The sequence below is a fragment of the Ambystoma mexicanum genome, chromosome 2p (assembly GCF_040938575.1).
Source record: "Ambystoma mexicanum isolate Mex_15411 chromosome 2p, UKY_AmexF1_1, whole genome shotgun sequence".
NCBI lineage: Eukaryota > Metazoa > Chordata > Amphibia > Caudata > Ambystomatidae > Ambystoma > Ambystoma mexicanum.
The window spans coordinates 1,204,712,925-1,204,737,834 of record NC_090923.1 but is presented as its reverse complement, the minus strand read 5'-3'; the positions used below and the strand labels follow the sequence as shown (position 1 = coordinate 1,204,737,834).

The 24,910-nt window shown below is 46.1% G+C and overlaps 1 protein-coding gene across 3 annotated transcripts in view; it reads right to left on the bottom strand.

The window, feature by feature from the left end:
• Positions 1 to 24,910, bottom strand: part of HCFC1 (host cell factor C1) — a 771,113-nt gene that overhangs the window by 675,639 nt on the left and 70,564 nt on the right. For all 3 annotated transcript variants that reach the window (XM_069645438.1, XM_069645439.1, XM_069645441.1), the window contains exons 2-3: positions 14,198 to 14,346; positions 8,361 to 8,521 (exon numbers count right to left, since the gene is read on the bottom strand). In XM_069645438.1, the coding sequence (XP_069501539.1) occupies positions 8,361 to 8,521; positions 14,198 to 14,346 (310 nt within the window). The remainder of the gene's footprint in view (positions 1 to 8,360; positions 8,522 to 14,197; positions 14,347 to 24,910) is intronic.

Sequence of the window (24,910 nt, the reverse complement as noted above, 5' to 3'; positions counted from 1 at the left end):
TACCCTTGCACTTATCACCTTGTCATGCACTGGCACGGTAGGATTGTCAAGGCAAATATGACCGTGTTTTGTTCTACTTTGGATTCCGAACACCCTCCCACCCCATCTGGTCTTGTTGTCAATCTGGAAAAATTAATACCCTTCATTTGGATGATAGACGTATCTTGATGGCCGAAGGCCAACCGTCTTATGCACAGACTTATAGAAATACAGACTGCTATGCTTGACCAACAAGCGGCCATTTTAAACGTAGCAAGAATCGCCATTTTGCTTGTTAACCATTGCTCATTGCTTTCTGTCTGCTTTGCAGCTTGCAATTTTTGCGAATTCTGCTTAACTGTTAACATTGTTATATGAATATGAAAGGGCAAGGCCGCGGGACTGAGGAGTTCGTTGAAACTCCTCATGAGCAGCCCAGAAAGGAATGCCCACGCACCCTCTCTGTAGCCTTGAGGGAGAGCTGCAGGGCATTTAATCATTTCACAGCTGCCAGCCATTCTCGTACTGTGGTAGAATGTGAGAATAAAGCAGCTAAAGGCTTGAATCATGCTCTTCTTACGGCCCCCCCTTCACAAAACCCTTTAGAGCGTGTCGGCTCCCAGGACACGAATAGCTTGGAATGTGACTCTTCCCCCATGTGCAGCTTGCTTCGAGAAACGGAAGCAGCGTGTTCTGTTCAACAACTAGAAGATGCCTCCGCACTTTCTAAATTGCACATTGTTACTAGAATAGACATCGAAAGTGTCACGATTGTCATACTCGTCGGAAATGTCCATCATCCCGAGTTCAAAGAAACTCAATAAAAGGGGGGTGTTAAACATGACATAGCTGATTGTATGATATGCATTTTGTATATATGTAACTGATGTACGTAATTCGCTCTCTTGCGTCCCTCGAGGTCTAGAGAATACACGTGGCGGGGCGTGAGACCACAGTTGGCCAATTGGGACTATTTTGCTTGCAATAAACCCTAGCATTGGGAATTTGAACCTCGTGTCTGGCGCATCCTTTCGTGTATGGTTATTGCCTTGTTTCCATATTGCGAGGGACCCCTAAGGGCCCCTTTCATTGTGGCACCTGGAAACACCTGTGTATTGGTGCCATACAAACGTCTGATAAATAAATAGGCAAATACAACAAAATACCCCGCTAGGGGAGCAGGGTGATTTGGACCCTTTGAAGTACATTGCAGAACAAGCTCACCCTCTTGTCAGACAATGCACATCTCTTCCCAACTTTTAAATTTAGACTTCAGAAACATAAGCTTTTTGTGGTCTCTTGATGCTCCATTAGGCTGTAATGGGACTGGTGCTGTGTGTACCTTGATGTCAAAGGTTTTCAGGCTGTGTATTCAGTTGCACTTATGTATGATATTGGTTTGTGTAAGGTTTGTCTTGTGCTATATGACATCTGCGACTTTATACTGTGTACGCTGTGATACGTTGCTCCCTACAAACAAATGTTACTACTAATTTACTACTACTTTTAGAGTTGAGAATCATCTTTAAATTGCTATGCATACAAAGAAATCACTGCAAAGCTAATGGTTGCATGGCTAGGAGTAAAATCTCAGGCGGATCAAAAGATCTCAGGAGTCTAGAATCTTCACTTGGAAGTTGAAACATTCAAGTCAACCCTTGAAGAGATCTTTTTTGGGAGCTTCTGTGTCAGCTTGGAATGCTCTTCTGAAGTGTCTTTGGGTGACCACTGATCATGCGAAGTTCAGAAAGAATTTGAAAACCTGGATTCGGAATCTTGTCTTTTAGATAGTTGATATTGCTGATCGGTTTATGTAAATTTAACAGATTCTGCCTGTAACTAGGATAGACTTAGTCTTCTGTTTTAGACATTTTAGGTCTGCCGTGAGGTTACCAGAAACAAAAGTATGGCCCAAAACAAAAAATGGCAGAGAGTAGAACTTTCAAAAAATACCTTAGTACCCCATTGGCTTCCATATTGGTACATTAAATGTTAAAGGTATTTGTACCGCACACCGTCACCAACAGAGTTGGTCCCCAGGCGCTCTGGCGGATCTGCAAATGAGACGGTGGGATGGGTTACTAAGTGCTATTGGCATAGTCTACTGTGGACATGATCAGAGTAGATGATGGTAAGTGTTTTGTTGGTGAACGACAGGAACGGTAGGATCGTTTTTGCTGCTCGCAGGAGGAAGAAACATTTGAGTAGAAAGTTTAATTGTGGCTGTAGAGGGAGGTTGTTATCCATCAGGACCCCTAGGTTTTTTTACAGTTGATGGTTCTGGTGGTTTGGTGCTGAGCTCTCTTGGCCAGGGGATGTAGCCGATGTCTCCTCCGTTTTATGAAACAATCATTATCTCTGTACCCACGGCTGAAGCTAAAGAAAATTACACCTGCCACCGGCCTACTCCAAAACACAAGCTTGGGATAACAATCACCCAAGGGCCAAAATTGGGTCCCTAAAAAAGCACCCGTCCCCTAGGAACTATATGGGATACCATAAGACTGCTTAGGAGTTTGAGAGGGGGGCGTGGTGGGACAGAACCAGAATAATTTAATTCTGCCACAAGCAATCCCCTTGAAGAGCTAGAGGTTTGGAATTCTAGTGAGGGGCTTGTAAGGGGGCTGAGAGGGTTGAAGGCTGCCACAGCCAAACCCACCACTCCATTACCCAAGGGCATCCCGAGGAGGATTCTGAAGACAGTCCGGCTCTACATACGCATACCGATGGCACCAGTCGCTCAGAGTTCAACTCTGAAAAGGAAGTAGAACCGGTTAAATACATGGCTAGAGGCAGGATACAGTAATCAGACCATACCAAAGACAAAACAGACTGACGAAAAGAAGAAAACGGTGCACACAGGGTACCCCACCAGCCAAGTAGCAAAGGGAAAGGCACCAGGACGACGTAGGAACAAGACCAAAAAAAACTTGGGGTAAAATGGGTCGGCCAGTCAAGAAAGAATATTTCACGGCGAGGCACTATTGAAGTGACTCCAATGGCCAAGCACGGGGCAGCCTGTCAACCCAGGAAGTAGGACTTGTAGGTGAACACCACCAGGAAGGGTATACAGCGGTTTTTAGAAGAGAATGGGTTTTACGCCATTTTTGGACCAGCACAGGATTCATTTGTCAGAGGATAAATGAACTACAGCCACTGATCAAGAGAGGGTGGCAGGGATAAGAGGGATTAGGATACCTGGCAAGAAAGAGAAGCCAAACCTCTCAAAGTCAGTAACGTGGAGAATGCAACAAGGCTCAACTCTCGGGTAAGGGGTAACAGGTTGACACAAGGTACAATAAGTTCACACACATCAATAGAAAGTGCACAGAAATGAAGTACTGAAAAATAGATCTGTGACTTAAATTATGTTGGGTCAAATAAAATACTTATGGTTGAATACCAGTAAAAATACCCAGTATATATTTTTTTTAATAAACAGTAATTGTCTTAAAGGAGTCCTTACCCCACCGCCTAGAATATATCTGTCCACTACAAGTAGGCACCCAACCTAAATTAACAGGGGTGGGGAAGAAAACAGAACAGAACCACGAAACCTAACAAGCAGGTAAAGAAGCCCTTTATGGCCCTACACAACCCAGTAGTGTCCTAAAGACATGGATGTATACTAATTGACCTTTTCACAAATTAACTTGAGAGAATTGACCTTGGGAGAACTGACCCAATTTAAAAAGGTCAAATAGGACATATATGCAGGGGAACCTCCCCCCCCACCAAATTCCCCTTATTTATAATCCAAAACCAACCCAATACATATATAAAAAATAACTAAAATATAAAGGTCAATTGTGCAGAAGGGCAATTAGGACCACTATAATAAGGACAAAAGGTCAATTGCAGAAATGTCAATTGTAAAAAGATCAATTTGGGTAATACCAAAGACACAACCCTCCCCTGTTAAAAGCGGGAGAGCCTAAACCTGATACAGTCAGCCCCCAACAAACAGATCAATGTAGACCGGCAAGGGTCCCAGACATTTACCTACCAAAAACAATATTCTAAAAATCCCCAACACTTCACACTAATTTAGTCCTAGTGTTTAAAGTAACACAAATGCACACATGATGATCATAGCCGTAAACAGGGAGGAAGCCTTTCTAAACCACTGCCAAAGGCTGCCAAGTAGTAGGACATTGTAGCAAGTTACTTTAGCACTACAATTCAGGGTTACCAAAATTAGATGCATTACTAAAATATATTCACCATTAGAGAAATTGAGAATTACTTTAAAATACATACAAATTCACATGCAAGTACTAAAATTCTAGTTCTTAGTCAAAGCCTCAATGAACGCCTTATAGGTAGAGGAAAAACGTGCAGGGGCAGGCAAGTACCCCCACAACCCATTTATGAGAGTTCCAGTACAGATTGAATGTTACACAGCAAACCATGGGAGGAAAGTCAATGAGCCATACGCTTCCATGGAGCCAAGCGAGTTCTACCCCACAGGTGCGGATTCTATGGCAAATAACCCCAGGGAAGATCAACAGACCAACCAGAAGCCCCAGAGCAGGAGTAACAAAATGTTGTGAACTACAAGCTAGCCAAAAAATGTCACTCCCCACCTCAATTCTATGCATATACAGTACACCATTTCCTACTCGCCGAGAGTCAGTTATCACCAACCAAGGTCCAGAGGGACACCCGAGGTGGGTGGGGGGATAATCACCCATCCCAGGACTGAAAAGCAGGTACTCCCATTGACAGATCTGGTAAAAATAAAAAGAAAAAAAAAATAATAACTAAAAAAAAAGTCTCCAGCTTGGCAAAACAACCAGTTAAGTACAGGGCTTCTTTTCTAGGTGTGGTATTTGAGGATCTGGTGCCCGGGGCATGCGTCAAGCCAGAGACAGCTGAGAAAAAGAGCCGATCAACTCAGTCAACCCTCAAGTGACCCTGTAGTGGTTAGCAAGGAAGATTTAAGGTAGTAGAGGAAACCTGCAAAGATAGGTTCTGGGGGCTCAGTGGACAAAGGAAGCACAGCAGCAAAGTATCCAGGATGGGGGACAACAGCAAGAGGGACAATTTGGTGGGGTGGTGAAGTCTCAGCGCCCTTCACCAATGGCAGCAACCCACAGCCAAGAAGAAAATCCTGGCAGGAAGCTGTGCGTTTCAGCTGTAAACATCCCAGAAAACAGCTCCAGCATAGAAGGCTCAACCCAGAAGATGTAGGGAGGTAAGCAGGAGTCTTCATGAAACTTATACTGCACCTCCAAAAGGCACAACAAAAAAAACAAGCCTGGATATGCCCAAACCAGGGTACCCTGCCAGTGTGGACAAGTAATGACTTTAAATGATGGGAACCAGCAGGAAAAGCTCAATAACCAAGCAGCAAAACAGGAAACCAAGAAGGGGATGCAGTGACCACTGTGAAAAAGGGGCTGGCCAAGGTCAGCTCATCAATTACTTGAATCGAATGACCAACCACACTGGCTGGTTAGTAGGACTGCCCCCCCACCGCCCCACCGAACAGGAGGTGAGGGAGCGTTCAGGGACTTACACGGGCCAAAACCAGTTTCAACCAATATGGAGGCTGGCAATGTGTGTTAATTACCCACCTGAAGGGAGCCCTAGGCCCACAAAAAGGGCCAAGAGCATGGTTAAAAAGAGAATTAAAAAAAATAAAAACACCTGCTGCTGTAATGGCTACCTAAAAGGCACATTTGGCTAAAATGTGAAGTGAGTTACACTAGTTTGACAAAACTGAATTACAGCTGCCACCAACATACTGCCTAAAACCAATTTAGGATATAGAAGTGATAAGTGATAGAATCGCATAAGGCAAAGATGAGGTGCCCAAGACTGCACAACTTAGAAGAGACCAAATAACATAACTGAAGGGAAAACTGTCTTAATGGCAGGGGGTTTCAGGAGAAGTTCTTCTAGCCACCAAAATAAACATTGTGACCCACAAAATAAAGGGAAATTAAAAATATGAGGGGCCCTGAAAAGCGGTCCTACGGTGCTCAAAATTATGAATTCTGTCTAAACACTGGGGCGCAGGGACAAAGGAACCAGTGCCCAATCAACATAGCAAACAGCCTTAAAACCGGTAGCCTGCCTTTGTGGCATGCTGACATTTTGGGCAAGAATCTACCGATCTGAGGAAAGCACACGTCTCACCTACCTAACCACAACCACTCGGGTGCCTTTTAAATCGAACATGGCAGACGTACAAAGATCTTGCCAGCCATCCAAGCAGGCTGGTCTGAGGAAAAATATAGCGCACTGTCCACATCGGATGTGAATGGACCATGATTGTAACAGGAAACCAGGCTAAGCCACTCAACCACAGAGTGTTCAAGAATGGGCTCATGTCAGCATACCAGAGTCTTCAGACCTGCCTCATGCGCCCACAGACTAAAGTGACGAGTAGGTTTTAAAATACATTAGTACCCAAAGCTACCGTACTGGTAGATTGGGCTACTAATGCAGTAAGATTACCTCCCTGGAAAACCAAAACTAAATTACTACTGCACAACACACTTGCAGGATGATACAATAACCCTGTGACCGAAGCGGGGTGCATAAAAGCGCCAATCGCAGGACGAATATAGGCTACCCCAGGACAGCACATGAAAAAGGGTTGCAGTGTTTGTTTATAGCGCACACCAGACCCAAAGGTATCAGGGCGCTACAACAAGGATACTTTAAGCTTACATAGTTACAATGTTACATTTGTTATGTTACTTTGCATTTATATAGCGCTTTATGTACCATTGGTATAGTCTCAAGACGCTGGTAGATTGAACGCCCTCGGGAACCGAAGTTCAAGTCAGTAGAGAGAATAGAGAGTCAAAAGGTGCGTGTGAGCACCGTATGTGTGTGCAGCTGGTGTGGCAATCAAGTGATAGCTGCTTCATAGCGGTAGGTGTGGTGGTTCAGAGATCAAGCATATTAGTTTTTTCTGTCTGGTTGTTATCCAGACCGATTCTGGCTGCATTAGGCCTGAGGATGCCTAGGCTGGAGGGTGTGTAACCAGCAGTGTTTAGTTAGGGTGATGGGTGGTATGGGACAAGTGATGGTATGAGAACAGTTATACCGAATGGTGTCATAGTATCGCTGTGTTCCATTTGAGTGGTGGTGTAAAGAAGAGAGTAAGCGTGGGGTGTGATATGGTGGTTTATTTTAGGTTGTTGAGATCGCGCCCATTCCAATAGTTCCATGTACTCCATCCGTTCCATGGGCTCGGACTGTTCCATCCACATGTTTCACCCGTTCCGTCAACAGACTTCCACCCCCCCACCCCCACCCCATCCACATATTCCCCCGCTCCATCCACACACTCCTTCACCCGTTCCATCTATATACTACACTCTTTCCTGCCACAATATTTCACCCGTTCATCGAGTTCGTCCGTTCCACTCACATACTTCCTTCATTCCAACCACATTTTCATTTGATCCATCGATTTCACACGTTCCATCCACATAGTTACGTAGTTACAAGAGCAGTACAACGTGTGATACCAGTTAACTTACAAGTATGGTTACACAAATACAAAGCAAGATCCAGTATGGGTTATGGAGGTCTAATAAAATGACTAGCAGGTTATGCTAGAGCTACAGATCATTTTCTTTAAGCCAGTTGATATTTAATCTAAATTGAGGGCATGTTTGGGCCGTCCTTAAGGTGGGTGGGAGGGAATTCCACATTTGGGCAGCTTTGACAGAGAAGCTATTCCCAGGGGGACTTCCATGGAAGCCCCTCTGGCCAAACTTAAGGCAAAGATCCAGAAAAACAAGAGAACCCAAAAATGAAATTCTGATTTAACAGTTGCTCCCTTCTAGTTACATTTTGGAAGGCGGCGCAGAGAGGATTGTCAGTGTTAACGAAAAGTGATGACATGATAGATGCCTTTTGAGCAGATTCAATTGAGAGGTTCTGATCAGCAGACTAGTGGAAAGCAATAAAACTGAATCCATTATTTAATCAAAGTTGAAAGAGCCAGCACTAATGCACACGTTCAGCCGAAAAGGTGGAAATGAACCATCAGGCGCTTCAGAGGAGTTGCATTGAGAAAATAGGCACAAAGTTTGATCTTTGAAATATCAGCCGTTAGTAGAACGTGAAGAAAGAGTAGTTGTACTGGATTATGAGACTAGCCATGCCCGATTAAGTGCTCAAGCTCGCCTCTTTAGGGACAGAAAGCTGGCAGCAAAAGTTCAAATATTGAACTGGCTCTTGCAGTTTAAAATCAATATAACTTGGCAGCTCATAGTGGAAGAGTGGCATATGTCCACATCCTGAATTGCCCCCCCCCCCCCAAACAATATACAGTGCATCATTCCCTTCACAGATTATATTAACTTCAGCCAGTGACCAATACCACTGGTTACCCTTATACTAAGGTATATTACCTTGGAATGTTGTTCTTTGGGTCTTCACTGTCATTGGCTAGACCACCAAACAGATAACACTTGTTGCCAACTAAAGAGAAGCTGTGCCCAAGACGAGGGCACGGTGGAGGGCCATTCTTGGGGTTTTTCGCCTTGAGCTTTTTCCATTCCCACCTGCTTGCCTGTAGGAAGATAAAATATGTTTACACTTAACAGATCTGGCAGGAATACTGGAATTGACGCCAATAAGTACAGAAATGAAACCATGTAGTAGCAGTTTGAGTGAGGCTGTGCAATCCATCCAAAACAATGAAACCAGTTACTTCTATTGCGCTTCATGCAGACTTAAGCCCACTTGCCGGGAGCATTGAAGGCCTGGCTCAGGAAAGGCCACACTAACTTTCTTCCATCTCGATCTCATGGCACAAGAAACTCAAGCATCCTTACTGGTTTTCCATTTGGTTATCCTACCTTCCTCATTCTTTGTTTCTCCCCTGCTTGCTCTCTATCTCATGCGTTTTCCTATATTCCTGGCCGTCCTCATCCAGTCACAGTCTAACCGCCCCCCCGTACACATCACCACCACCATTTTGCCACCTCCACCCTAGTCAAACCGCAGTCTTCACGCGCCTCTCCCTCTAACCCTCTGCCGCAGCCGCCCCCAAACCCTCCACACCTGCCACAGCCGCCCCCAAACCCTCCACCTGCCACAGCCGCCCCCAAACCCTCCACCTGCCACAGCCGCCCCCAAACCCTCCACCTGCCACAGCCGCCCCCAAACCCTCCACCTGCCACAGCCGCCCCCAAACCCTCCACCTGCCACAGCCGGCCCCAAACCCTCCTGTATCTGCTGGATTCACCCTCATTCTCCTTCCTCCCCTTCACCTCCCTTTGTCTTGCTCGTTTTCATATACCCCACACCTCCATTCTGCAACGTCAAGGTCTTCCTTAAATTCTCTCATTATTCCAATTAGTTCCCCCCTCATGCTCTTCCGCCCTATGTCTGCCCCTTTACCTTCCCTCTCATTCAGTAGGTTTAATTGCTACAGAGCCAGACCTGATGACAGGCACCTGCTGTGGGGGCTGCATGGCCAACTGCCTATGCGGTGGGGGTGATACCACCATGTTATGTGCCCAGTCACTAATACTGAGTGCATGGAAACAGGGGCCCTGCATCAGGTTTGTTTTCTAGAGGAAATAGTGAAGGCACGCTGCTGGATTTCCTATACTCTGGCCTGGTGGACATATGTATAGGAGGCCAACCTATCTTGTGACGGGGACAACTCTGGGGAGCTGTAGACAAACCAGTTCAAGGTAGCAGTGACGAGGGTCTAGGCTAAGTTTCAAGAAGCGATGAGCTTTGAATGGGCCCACAATGAGTACACCCAATGGGAATCGCAGATTACACAGGCAGTATGTATAAAAATACAGTCATATTTATGGCCAAGCAACACTATGAAAAATTACTACTAACAGGTAGGCATATCACACAACACTAATAGATTATACATATACAGTCACTGATTGAGCACCAAATACAGATGAACCCCCTGTAAATTAAACCCCTGAAAAAATAAGTACAAATGACATTATGCACCAATAGTCTACAGAGAGTTAACCCTGACTTCAATTGTCCTTCCCCAAGTGGTCTGGGGCCTTATGCCCAAAAGGTCAGGAAAGATCCAAGTTTGTGAGGCTGGGAAGAAGATTTTTTTAAAAAAAAAAAATGATAAGGTCTTTGGGGTCCAGTGAACACTGTATTCCAATAGAAGTATCCCCAACTTTCTGAATGCTTGTGATGTAAGCTATGGTAAAGCCAGGTCTTGTAAAAGTTAGGAAAACTTTTAAAGGGAGTATAGGGGCAGGTAAGAGCAACTGTAGCTTACCCCTTCTACTCATTGAACCCCAGACTTGGCAGGTCAATGGAAAAGGGCCCAGAGGTTGCTTTTCCCACTAGTCGCAGTCCTCTATTCGCGGGGTTGCAGGTTTGAGCTGATCTCCGGTTGGTGTCTTTCGCTGGTGCTGGTACAGCTACTCTTGGATGAAGAATGCAACAAAACTCGATGCAGGACCCCTCTCAGAGCTGGACTCGAGTCAGGCAAGCGATTTCGGACAGTGGTCTCCGCAGCACAGCGACGAAAAAGGCCTCACTTGTCACGGACAGACTTCCTCCCCGCCCCCCCCTTCTTATCTTAGGTTCCCCAGAAGCTAGGATGCCGACATTTCGCTGTGGTGAGTCTTGTAGGGCAAGCTGAGGATCCCCAAAGTTCCAGGTCGAAACTCAGAACTGACATCAGCAGCACAGTAGCCCAAACTCACCGTTGGTCAGCCAGAGGACGGTCCCGGGACACTTCCGTAGGCTTTTCTTCGCTGGGTACTGAGCAGATGTTAGGAGTTGATGTTTCCTCAACTCAAAGGGTTGCAGCTCCCTTGCAGGACTGCTGAAGATTAGCAAGTCAGGGCTCCACGAGGACAGCAGCAGAAGTTGATCGCCAGGCCTTCTTCCGTCGCGTCTCTGGTCTCTTCGCGGGGCTCACAGATGGACGGGAATCTTGGCTCCTTCAGGTAACTCCAGGATCTCTCAGAAATGGGTGCAGAGGCCCTCTTATGCTAAAAGCCAGGTAAGAGCCGAAACTCACTAGCAAATAGCAGGACTAGCACACACACCCACCCCAGCAGTGGTCCAATCAGGACCACTGGCGGGAACACTCATGCATACCACTCAGACACACTGAAACCTGTTTGTGGATTGGGACCAGACAGTCCCAGCCCACATCCTGCCAGCAAACTCACAGCCCCTCCAGTAGCCCGCCAAAAGCCTCTTCTTTCCCGGGCACTGAAGCCCATATAAGGATTTCCTGGTCTGACAGGCCAGGAAGAAGGCTAAAAGAACAAGATGGCCAAAGGGCAAGCGAAAAACCATGTGGCACGTCAATGTGTGGACACTATCCACAGTTAGTAGCCAGATGCGGTAAACACAGTAATGCGAAAACGAAAAAAAAAAAAAAGTAAAAAGTCACTGCTGCCAATAGCTTGTCCATTTAGCACACCTACAGTACCCAAAAATCCTTTGAGTGTTAGTCATGGGCAAAACAAGTGTACCCCGTTGTACTGCATTGTAAGAGGTGTTGTACAATGATAAAAGTTACCACTAGTGATAAGCTACTAAAAGTAGTAACAAAATTGCAAGACTAAGGGAAACAATGTTTCCCAATACTGACAGCTTGAAGGACATTCAGGTCCCCATAACAGATGAGCAAAAGACACGGTAGTGAAGCTTAAGGCTTAATGCACTGTAAAAAGTCCCATGTCAGGGTCAAAAATAAAAGCTAAATGTTTGGGGGGTTCATTAAAAATAAAAGGAAAGGTGCAGTAAAGAAATCTTTCCCCCAACTGCTACTCATTGGATTAACAGGATATTTGTTATGCAGTGTTCTCCACCCCACCCCAATATTAAGCTGATCTCCAATTCTCGAGGAGGACAAGGCTACAGACAGGACCTTGAATTTAAGATTAATTGGGCGAAAAAAAAGTGACCAGCGTAAATGTTAGCTCATAGTTACTGCAGTCTCAAACCACAGCCTGTAAATGCTGAAGTTCAGAAGAGGACAGTAGTGTCCAGCGCTCTAGTGGCAGGCGGAAAGGCGGCATTCTTTGGATCTCCAAGCAAGAACAACAGCACTGCAGCAACTGAAGACTGAGTTGGTGCGGGCGAACAACTACTGAGGTGCCATTGATGCTGCACAGTCTGGTGAAAGCAAAATTACACCAGCTCAAGATGCAGACCCGATCAAGCAAGGATAGGTCCATTAGAAAAAAAGTAAACAGTGTATGCATTCATTTAGGGTTACATCTATGTAGTTAGCGGCTGGTCTAGGCCGTTAGCAGATTTCATACACAGTTGCTTTCACCAGTACAACTGGGGCCCAGTTCCGGCCTTTTGTCTCAGTTAGCAATACTTCCCAAAAGCAGGTATCGCAAATGCTTTGAACGCTGCCCCCACTGGGCTGCAGAATGTGGGTATTCACATTGGATTCCTATCTGGAAGAGCAATGTATCGGAGCAAAAAGTCAGAAGCAATGGGATTAGGTCTTTAAAAACAGACAACTCACATTGCACTCCCAGTTCCCCACTAAACTTTCACCATTTCCAGGACACTTCCTCTTACCCTTCTCACTGTTCTATATGTCACTTGTTCGCGCTAGACAGATTTCAGTTCCCCTCCAATAACTTTTCCTTTCAAAAGTCAGCTTTTTAAAAGAGTCTTACAAGGCATAAATTAGTTTTCAAAAATTGATTAGCAGAGTTTGCCAATGGCATTTTTCTTGATTAGCAAACAAACCCATTTGATTAGCAATTTTGTACTAATGTTTTTAATGCCACCAGAAGATACTTGTACCCAAGATATAAAATGAGCAACAATACAGCAGTTTGTATAACGCTGAAGTAAGACATTTGTGAGGTAAATCAAGCCTTGCAAATTGTTACTGTAAAATGGTGCATATCACCACAAACCCACTTTAATTTGGCACACTGCTGCCATCCAGAGGCCAGTCATGCACAGTGAAACTTTGACATTTACTGCAAACAAAGTTTAAATAAGTTTCCAACATCCCCTGCAAATGGTAGTGGCCCTTCTTAAAATCTACTTGATTATGCGAGTGGACGAAAATACTTTGAGCCCTGGGTGAGTGTAAAAAGGTTAGCTGCATGAATGGACAAATAAAATAGATATGATAAAAGTCTGGCCAGCTCTCTACTGCAGGGCAAATATATAATGCAATCATAATCTTAGAGCAAAGTGAGCTCTGGAGGCCAACTACAGTGTACAGTAGGTCTGTAGATGTACAGACTGGATGAAACTATTGATCGCTACTTTAATGAAATATCAAGTTAGCATTGTGTATTCATTATGTAAAATACTAAGCAGAGTGGAAGGCATAGCAGGCAGAGAAATGGGCAAACTAGGCAGAATATTGTAGTTTGCAGCCATCTCACTTTCAGGGTAGCGGCTATAAACCAACATGGTAAGATAGAATCAAGGAGTATGGGATCAGCTCATGGGTTGAGCACTAGTTGCAAGCTGTATGTAACCAGCAGGCCACTGCTTATTTTATGCCTCGTCTTATTCTGTACAGATTTCAAGTTCATTCTCTTTCTAGCAAATTCATTTGTTCACCCCAACTTCCATACTACTTTCTCCACCTCGCATGATGACCAAGAAGACTGACTTTCTCAAACAAAAGCTGAACATAAGCTTGCTTTCACATCACTTCTGTATTCACGTGAAGCTATCCCCTTCCATAATTTTATGGGGGTAACTGCATCAATGCTTGTTTTTCAAGTGACAAAAATTCTACTCTAGATGAATGACATAACACCTTTCTGGGAGAGTTCACCTTCAATTTCCAAAGGCCACATGCCTCTCGCTTCATTTCTGGAGTGCTCGCAATTACGTGCGTCTTGCTTCGTTTGGGTTTTTCCACAATCAATTATTACACACCATAAAGCCCTCGTTACCACATGGTCTATATGTCCACTCACTTTTTTGGATGCCAACAGTTGTTGCAAGCAGAGAAGTGTACCCAGACAACGTGGTCTTATGGTAGATGTATCTGCTGCGACAAAATGGACTGCTGCACAATTGGGTCTACAGCACAGTGCAGCAAAATGGAATGTCCGTTAATCCAATTTCAAATACTTGAAATCAGATAGTGACTTAGAGGGAACCAGAGAGTGTGGATTATACATCACATTCATGTTAATTAACTGGATGTCTTAAGTAAGGATTAAGTCCATTTAATAACCACTTCAAAACACAAAACATTTGACATGTGAAAACCATGAAATATGCCTACCTGGAGCTCAAACAAATCGTTGCTATATTTCCCGTATTCCACCATCCCGCCAAATACCAGTAATCTGGTTCCATCACATACAAAGCCATAGGCTGCACATCCTGGAGGTATATCACCACGCACTGCAGGGATGAACCACTGGTTTGTAGCTGAAATACAAAAAAGGAAAGTAACATTTTAAAAAGAACCACTTTTGTTCCAACAAGAAAGCTTTAAATCTCTGCTAGAGCCATTGAAGCAGTGTGTGGAGGGATGTGATCAGTGATGTCATGCGGACAGGTATGCTACATTGTAGACTATAGATGCTTGTGCAAAGGTAAAATGTGGGAACATAGCAGCTGAATGTTTAAGAACTTCATTGCTTTCCATGCCGTTTGGTACTTTGATGTTTTTTCCACGCTTGTTCTGCATTAGTGTGGTTAAACAGACAACTTACAATCCACAACTATCTGGCCTATTTTTCAAGCACCAAAACAGCATTTTCAAATGCTGAAAAATATAAAGCTTAGTATTCACGTTTCTATTTGGTGTGTATTTTTCTTGTTCGAGCTGTAGCATGCAAAGGACCATTTTAGCAAACGAAACACATTAGGGTTACCAGTGAACATTTTTGCATACAAATGTATTTTTAAAGCTAGTATAAAAATAAAAACTGACCAAGCTGCAGGGGGTAGCTGTGTTGTGCACTTTAGTTTTTTCAAAAAGGCAACTTGACATTGTTCTATGTATTGTACTAAACAAGCTTTTCAGAAGATGTATAGCACAAGGGGTTTGAAATGGGTGGAAAGTATTTTGCTCCTGCTTGTAGCCAAAAAAAGCTAGTTAGCTTGACAACAGCTAGGGAGCAAAATTTGCACTCGCCACTAGCCTCTGGCTAGTGATAATCGGCACTTGCAGATTAAGAAATGCTGTATTGTATGGGTAGATTAGGTGTCAAGTTTATGGCTGGCTAGTAGCTTGCAACTTTCTACCAGGGTCAGCAGCCGCAAAGAGCCAAATGACGCGATACGAATATACCCATGTGACAACGTTGCATGTTAGGGAATGTGTACAAAGTAACAGAACACAGGAGAAATATTGAGTCTTACATACTTTGCACAAGGTTCTACTTTGCATAGGTTCATACGCATTGCTTTTTTTTTAAGCTTTCGTTGAACAAGTTACTTACCAACTGGTACCGTTCTTTCGATTGGATGTTCCTCCAACGTATTCCTCATCTTAGATGTATTCCATCCAGCTTTGCTGCTCTTCAGAATTTTTTTTTCGGCAGAGGGCGCCGTACATTGATGTCGTCGAGTCGATGGTCCCTCGAAGGCCTCCGTCGAGGGTGAAGTCATTGGTACACAGGTAGCATGCGCGGCGCCCATTGGCATCAGTTCCGTTTTTCCCCTTTTTTATCTTTGATTTTGTACTGTGTAGATTGTGCAGGCAGACAGTTATCAGCCTTGCGAGAGTTGAGTTGGTAATAACCCGGAAAAATCTACAGAGGGGTAGGCTGGGAGAGCGAGGAGTAATACGTTGGAGGAACATCCAATCGAAAGAACGTTACCAGTTGGTAAGTAACTTGTTCGAGTGGATTGTGTCCTCCAACGTATTCCTCATCTTAGATAGACTCCCAAAGCAGTATGGATAATTTCTCTGGAGGAGGGATTAGATTTTTAAATGCCCTTAGATGGCTGAATATAGTACTGCTTTTCTAAAATTCAGCTCCTTATACTGGGAATCATCCAGACTATAGAATTTTGAAAAGGTGTGCAGTGAAGACCAAGTTGCTGCTTCACAAATGGACCTTATTGGAACACCTTTTTGAAGGGCTATCGAGGAGGCGATGCCTCTGGTGGAATGAGCCTTTAACCCTTCTGGTGGGTCTTTTTGTGCTGATCTGTAGCATTCTGAAATGCAAAGCACAATCCATCGTGATATTGTCCGTTTTGTCACCGATTGACCCAGTTTCCTTCCGGTGTAACCGATAAACAGTTGGTTGTCTACTCTAAGCTTGGAAAGCCTAGAGATGTAAAAGCTTAAAGCTCTTCTTGGATCCAACCTGTGTAATCTTTCCCCCTCCTTAGTAGGATGAGGTGGAGGATAGAATACGGGTAAAACAATGTTCTGACTTAAATGAAAATCAGATACTACTTTAGGTAAAAATGAGTGTTTAACCCTCAAAACAACTGTCCTTAGGGAACAGAGTATAGGGTGGCCCAGAAGACAGTGCCTGCAATTCGCTCAATCTTCTTGCAGATGTTAAAGCAACTAGGAAAGCAGTTTTCCACATCAGTAATCTTAATGGACAAGTTTTCAAAGGCTCAAAAGGAGCACACATTAAGATTTTTAGAACCAGATTGAGATCCCAAATTGGCACTTGGAATGGGTAAGGAGGAAACACATTAGTGAGTCCCTTTAAGAATTGCACTACCAAAGGAATTTTGAAATAGGAGCATTCTTCCGACGAGCGCTTGAAGATGGAAAGCGCTGCAAGATAACCTTTAATGGTACCAACATTTAGACCTCTATGCGCTAGGGCCAAGAGGAAGGACAGTACTTCCGGGATAGAACATAGAAAAGAATCGACATTTTCTCTGCACCAGTTGCAAAACTTCTTCCAACGGCAACAGTATAGAGATTTTGTTGCTGACCTTCTTGCCGAAAGCAACACATCCATGACGTCATCTGGAAGGTCCCAATCCTTGTATCTCAGCCTTTCAGATACCAAGCATGAAGGTTGAGAGTTTTGACCTCTGGATCGAGAACCTGACCCTCCATTTGTGAGAGAAGGTCCTCTCTCTGAGGAAGACTTACTGGGGGACAGATGGACATATCTAGAAGGTCCAAGTACCACGTTCTCCTGGCCCCCGGGGCAATTAGGATCATGCAATTCCCAAACCGGTAAGTCTCCCGATGACATGAGGAATGACAGGAATCGGGGGGTGGGGGGGGCTGTGGAACGCGTACAATAGTGGGAAATTCCACTCCACCACGAACGCGTCCCCCAGGGCTCCTCTCGGGGGAAATTCCCTTGAGCAATACCTTTCGCACTTCCGGTTGATTTTGGTCGCAAATAGGTTTACTTGAGGGGTTCCCCAAAGGGCGAAGATCTCTTGAATGACTTCCTGAGCCAGTTCCCATTCGTGGGGCACCGTGCTCTGCCTTCTCAGAGCATCTGCCGTCATTCTCCTCCCCGGCTAGATGAACTACCGTTAAAGAGATTCCCTCCTGAATTGCCAAATACCAGAGCTGCATTGCCTCTCTGCACAGAGTTAGTGACCCTACACCTCTTTTGTTTAGACAATGCATGGCCACTGTGTTGTCTGTCATTTTCAGTACATTCTTTCCCCCGACAGATGCCAGGAAAGCTTTCAGCGCTAGTCTGATTGCTCTGAGCTCTAAAAGGTTGATGTGTAGTTTGGACTCCGATGGAGACCAACGACCGCTGATTGTCAGATCGTTGGCATGAGCTCCCGACCCCATGAGTGAGGCGTCCATCACTACTGTGATCTTCGGCCACGGTTGCCAAAAAGGTTCTCCTTTTAGTATGTTCTCTGTACAAGTCCACCATAGAAGATCTTGTCGAACCTTGTTCGGAATCTGGAGAAGATCTGTCATTTGACCTGAGAACTGGGACCACTGAGTCTTTAGAGCCCATTGAAGGGATCTCATCCTCAAATGTGCCTCTGGCACCAGGAAGATGCAGGATGCCATGAGGCCGAGCAATCTTAAGAAGTCGTAAGCTTGGAGATTTGGGGCATTTTGGAATTTGGAAACCATCTGAAGAATGTCTTGAGCCCTCAACTTGGGAGGCGAGCTCTTTCCCAAGGATGTGTCTAATACAGCTCCTATGTACTGAAGCGGTTGGAAGGTGTCATTTGCGACTTCTTGAAATTTAGGGAGAAGCCCAGTCTGTGGAGGAAGTGGCAGGTGACTTTCAGATGATCCCGTGCTTGTTCGGCAGACATCCCTGATCAACCAAACATCCAGGTAGGGGTATACCTGAATCCCCCCTCTCCTGAGATGCGCTGCCACCACTACCATTAACTTGGTGAAGACCCTCGGGCAGAGGTCAATCCGAATGGCAGGACTCGAAACTGATGGCGTGAGTCGCCAACTACGAACCTCAGGTATTTTCTGTGCTTAAGATGAATCGGCACATGAAAATAAGCATTCTGGAGGTCCAATGACACCAACCAGTCCTGAAGTTTAAGGGCCTGAAGGATCTGAGAAAGGGTAACCATTTTGAACTTGTCCTTCCTGAGGAACTTGTTCACGTTTCTTAAATCCAAGATGGGTCTCAGTCCTCAGTCCTTTTTTGTTATCAAAAAATACGGGGAGTACCATCCCTTGTTCTTCTCCACTGCAGGTACTGGTTCTATAGCACCTTTCTTCAGCAGGGTTAGAACTTCCTGCTGTAGGAGCGGGTCTGAAAACTTCAAAGTGTCTCCCTGGTGGATTGCCTTGAGGTTGCGTTAGAAAAGGCAGGCAGTAACCTTGGGCTATTATTTCTAGAGCCCAAACATCTGAAGTAATGGCTCGCCATTCTTGCAGATGCTGTGACAGTCTGCCTCCTACAGGTGTTTTGTGATGCAAGTCCTCAAAGTAGTTTTGTGGCGGTTGTTGCAGCCGCTGATGGCAAAGAGGCTGCAGCTGGAGCTGGCTTTCCAGGTTTTGCTCGTCCACCACGAGTGGCCTTTCTCTGGCCCCTTTGACTGGCCATTCCTCTCGCCTTTCCATATGAGTAGTAACGATAGGAACGTCCCCTCCACGATTGTCCTGGCGCACGAAAAGGCTGAGGTTGCCCAATAGCAGCCCCTAAAGATTTGGCAGCTGCTTTTGAGGTCTGTAACCTCTCAAGGCGCTCGTCAGCCTTGCTGCCAAAAAGGTGAGACCAGTCAAAAGGCATGTTCAGAAGGCGGTTCTGTACGTTGGTGCGAAACCAGACTTCCGTAACCACGCAAATCTGCGCATTACCGTGCTAGTGCCCATGGACCTGCTTACACTATCCGCAGTGTCCAATCCAGATTGAAGGGATTCCTGCATGGCTTCCTTTCCATCTTCAACGATGGCTAGGAACCCTTCCTTTTCGTCCCCTTCTGGTATGTGCTCCGCCACCATTGCGATGCACTCCCACAGAGTACGAAAACTTTGCCAAGGCATGTGTGGAGTTGGCAAATTTTAAAGCCGTACTCCCAGCTGAAAATACATTCCGTGCCCAGCCATCCACATGCTTATCGTCCCTGTCTGGAGGAGTAGAAGGGTACGCAAGTTTGTTAGAAGCTGTGGCTGCCTGTATGACCAGACTCTCGGGAGTGGGATGTTTGGACAGATAGCCGGGGTCGCTACTGGCAGGGTGGTATTTTGGAGGCGAGGGATTTATTTACCGGAGGAATAGAATTAGGAGTTTTCCAATTCTTGGCCACCCTATTTTGCAGGGCTACATGAAAGGGTAGTACTGGGTCTTCGGTAGGACCATGGTACAATATATCTGTCAAATCATCCTGGATGAATTGGGCTGATGGTCTAGCCCATCCTAAGTAATCTACTACCTTCGTCATTAACTGACGGTATGATGGACTGGCATGCTCTCTTGGTTCTGGTCTGCCAAAGTCATTTTCAGGAGATGTGTCAATGCCACTTGCATTGTGTAATGATTCTACCAAGTCCCTCATTCTGCTTCTTCTGAAATCAGGCATTCTGGGACATTTGGGGTGCCATATTGTAGCCCAAAAGGTACATTCTCCTCATCAGATCTTTCCTGTTCCTCAAAAATTGAGGTCAGGGACTTGACAAACTCCTTCCTAGGGAGAGGCTTGAAAACCTTCTCTGGGAGAGGAGGAAGAGGTGTATTACAGGTCTTGTAACCCTATCTTTCCCTTTCTCTGGCTGGCCTGGCTGGAGCCTTTGGCGCCGAGGTAGACGTCGATCAGGGCGTCGATGAAATAGTGGTCGACGAGTTTGCTTCGAAGATTTGCCCTCCGAGGTGCGTTGGGTCTCTTGACGGCGTCAGTGACCTCGAACGGTCGACTTGAGCGGTCCTTTTCACTCGACGTCCTGGAAGGTTCTCCATCCTTCCTTCCTTTTTCGATCACCCCGGCTCGAGGTCACGCGAGTGTCGGAGCGATGACGCTCCGGCCGGCTTCCGAAGAAGGCACAGACAGAGGCTTCACTTTCTCAAACACCTCCATCATTTTGACCCTGAATGCTTCCCACTCTTCGGAGGACGAATGTTGCGTGGGGTATTTCCTCCTTTTTGGGGACTGGTCTGAGGACGAGGTGGAGGGGCACCTGTGGCGTCGAAGACGAGCGAGGGAATCGCTTCAGGACCTGGAACGATGCCTTTCGCGTCGAGGAGACTTCGCTTCTCGGGACCTCGACTCAACGCTAGAGGCTTTACGGTCGGGTTTGCGACCTACCTGTAGTTTTCTCCTTTCTCGCAATGCCTTCCCAGTCATCGCCTGACACTTCGTACTGGCCTCCATGTTGTGGCCTTCTCTGAGGCACCACAAACACTCTCGGTGCGGGTCTGTGATCGACATTTTTGAACCACACGACTTGCACTTTTTGAAATGCGATCTCGGGGTCGTGGTCAGAGTCGATGACGAGGACATATTCGTTTATTTACTATTCTTCACAGAACTTGAGGCGCACTGAATCTCCAAAGCAACGTATACTGTGGAAAAACAGAACTGAGTCCAACGGGCGCCGCGTGTGCTACTTATATACCCGAATAAATTTCTGAAGAGCAGCAAAGCTGGATGGAATACATCTAAGATGAGGAATATGTTGGAGGACACAATCCACTCGAAATTAACTTACTCCACAGCCAACACAAGACAATAATTGTCTTATGTTTAATATCCAAGTCAAACAATCAAAAAAATTCAGTTTACAAATTCTACAATGGCACATTAAAATGTTAGGTTGTTGACCGTTTAACCTGATCGTCAACGTATACCTGCGCAGCCAATGCTCCATGTATAAACTTTGCTACAGCCAAAATTACCATTTATTGACTAGCACAGAATCAATGCCTCAGTTGATGTTCGTAATCCATTATCTGTAAACATAGGCTTCAAATATGCTAATCTATATGAAGATTACACAGCAAAATAGAAGAAAAGGGACTTTCCCTTTGTGCCATTACAACAAAGGCCCAAATCAGCATGAACATTAATCCAGGTGTTCATCAGGGAAGCCAGTGGAGGCATGTCCAACCTAAACGTAAGGTAACAGGCATTTAGGGGATTGATTAAATCATGCCAGAGCTTATAACCAAGTACTAATTTACTAGCCCAGTATGCATGTGCGAACGAAGGACACTTTATTATGCACTCCTGTTACATTTGCGTAGACAACCTTTAAGCCTACTATTTACAGAAGGGTGTATAAACCATAACATAAAAAAAAAACAATGAGAACGTATTATAAACTTTACATGTTTACACGATGGAAGAGATGTCCCACAATCCTGTGGAAACACATTACTGCGGCTCTGTACTGGAAGCCCACAATCAAATCCTGTACAATAATGCTTTCAATCCCAATTTTACTAAATTGAGATTGAAGCAGATACACTTCAATATGGCATGCTCAGAGCAATGGGGCAACGAAATTGTGCATCAAAACCAAAGGAAAAGCTTGTGAGGCATTCATATGTACAACTTATTTAAAATCTGCAATGCACACGAAAGGTTAGGGGGTCCGAAATTCTTATTGCTTCCTTATACTGCATATATATATATATATATATTTGTGCAATTTTTACATTGATACACATTTGACTAATCCCCAAGTCTTGTATACTTTTTTTGCATGTCTGTATTTCTGTAGTTTGTTTTTCTACTTTCCTGTAGTTTTGAACTTCCTTATTGTCCAGTTTCTGTGTTATGTTATTTGGGATTTATATAGGCCCCTATATATCTATGGAATGATCTCAAAGCGCTTGTGGGATGAATGCCCTTGGGGGGCATAGACAGGTCAGTCAAGACAGTAGGGTAGATCGAATACAGTACTTGGTTGCACTCTATGTGTGCAGCCACCGATTTGCGTAATGGTGGCTGCATCCCATCACTAGGTGAGGTGGTAACGAGTGATCAGCTGAATGTGTGCAAACAGGTGGTTGCTCTGAGCCTGCTGCCGCACCCCACCACGGGTGCTGTTCCCAGCCAGGGGTTCCTGTTGAGGAACTACTGCCTCGGTTGGCCAGGAGCAGCAGCAGCCTCTGCGGCTACTGCGTCAGTTATGCGTCTGGTCGTAAGCTTTTTGGAGGCAAGTTCCTTGCATCTACGGTATGGATCCGGGGAGTGCGATTAGTTTGACCCCTAGGTGGTGCCCGGAAGAGTGTTTGCCATTTGAGATTGTACCTCAGTGCGCTCTCGGGCATCTGCCACTTTCCGCTTGTTTGGTGGTTTTCTTGGCTGGAGTAGGGGTGGGTATCCAGGCGTTGGGCTTCCGGTGTTGGCTTGACGTAGTCAGTGGTGACCAGGTTGCGCCGTTGTAGGAAGCAACATACTGTTTCCGGATAGTCGAAGGTGTGCCATAATTTGTCCAATCGGGTGCACCACTGCACCATGGTGCTGGGAATTTCAAATATTGTCTGTTCAGTAGTTTTTAGCGCTTCAAAAATCAGGCGTAGGCCCCTGCAACGCCTGGAGACCTCCAATGAGTAGTAATTGTATATACTTATGTCCGCTGCATCCACTCTGATGGGGCTTGCCATTCTGTAGACTTTTAGGATGGCCATTTTATTTTGAAAATTGAGGAGGCACATTATGATGATCCACAGGCGCTCGTTGGGCTTCTGGATCGGCTCCTGGTTTACCTTCTATTGTGAGTTCCCGCACGTTATCTTCAGGGTATCGTGCAGGAAGCTGTACATGTATGTCTCGAGGTTTCGCCCCTCCACGTTCTCCAGGAGGCCAACCACCCTTGTGTTATTGCAGCAGGAGCGGTTTTCCTGGTCAATGATTTTGTCCCCCAGGCATTGCACCTCCCTGATGGCCCCATCTAGGTCGGCTGCCATTGTCATCTGGTCATCTTCCACTGCGCTGATGTGTTGCTCGTTATCAGTGGTTCTCTCTGCTTGCGCTGCCAGACGGGTTTGGACAGCTTGGAGGTCCTGTTTAATGCCTAAAACTGATTTGTCTCTCGAGTTTGCTGACCCGTTATCCGCATTTCTGCCAGTATAGTCAGGAGTTGCACTTTGACATCCATCTCCATCTTGTTCTGGTTGGAACTTCGTGGGAGGGTGAATGCGCCAAGTTTGGGTGGTTCTTCCGGCTCTGGAGCCTGGCCTCCTTGGTGCATGCCACAACGGTCCGTTGTACTTGGATTTTGTGGTGCACTGCTAGGTGGTTGGTGCGGAGGTTCCTCCCCACTTGGGTCCGTCCTTATGCCACGCTCCCTGCTTGGTGCTGTCTATAGTTGGCGAGCTCCAGTTTTCCCCAGGCCACTGGGCGGTTATAATGCTTGTTGCGGACAATGCTACTTCTCCTGTACTAAGTCTGGGGCTGCCTGTGAAGTAATTAGGGACAGTGTTTTTTTTGTTTTGGGGTTGGAGTGCGTTGGGGTCGACGTGCACCTGCTGAACTGCTGTATCGCGGATCCGTCGATGGGGTTATCCGTCAGCTGCTTAGCTGGTGTGGGCAGAGTTGTCCCTAGGAAGACTGGTCGGTGCAGCCTACTGTGTCTGCATGCGGACACCCAGTTATTACAGTTTTTGGGGCGGGTTTACACCCCTCCAAGTTCTGTTGCCTTCAAATCCTGTTGCTGTGTGAGCGAGGAGGCGCAGCGCAGGGCAGTTGCACCCGCAGGGCAGGCTCCTTGCCTTTGTCTGGGGTTGCCGGCCCACTACAGGGCTCTGAGCTGTGTGGTGATCAGCCTCACTGAGTTAGCGTCCCAGGATATGGCTCTGTACTTGTGCGCGTTGATGTGTTGGGTGCAGGCCCCCTGCTGTTGGCCTGGGTTAGTTTCCACTGTGTGGCCCCATCGTATTGACCTCACAAGGCTTTGCCGGGCCGCTCCCCTTCCCTGCCGTTGTGCGGGTCTGGGCACAGTCCTAATGGGGCTGCCGGCGGGGTATTTGTGCGAAATGCTGCTCCGTGTCTCCTAGATTGCAACCCTCTTATCACCGGGTCATCCCTATGGTCTTGGCCAGCATTGGCGCCACTGAGCGTGGGGACTATTTCGGTGCTGCGCACCTGGTTGCCTTTTTTCGGGGTGAATGTCAATGGTTGGGGGAGGGAGGCGGAGGGGTGTGGGATGCAGGCCTTTACTTTGGATTAGGTAGTGTTTGTTTGCACGGTTGGCTCAGTGCCACTCCCGAGCTAATGGGTAGAATTGTCTCTCCCCCGTCCGCTCTATGGGCAACCCCCTCTCCTTCCCTCTTACTTGTTATCCGCTGGTTCCAACTCCATCACCGCGCACTGCTTGAGGAGTTTCTTCACTGCTGGCATTTCCTATTGGTCCGCAGCTCCGACAGGGGCTGGAGGTGGCGGGATCTGCTGCGGTGCAGGTGGTCACCGTCGGTCTCACTGCCACGGTCTGCAATCCCCAGTGGGGAAAAGGTCACTCACCTGTGCTGGTGAACTGTCGAGGTCCATTCTCAACGACTCCCTCACCTCCGGCAACTTTCCAGACTGCTTCAAAACTGCTCAGGTTAATCATCCACCAGGGGGCACAGAGATGACAGCCTCTCTACGTATATACCCGGGCATATTCAGG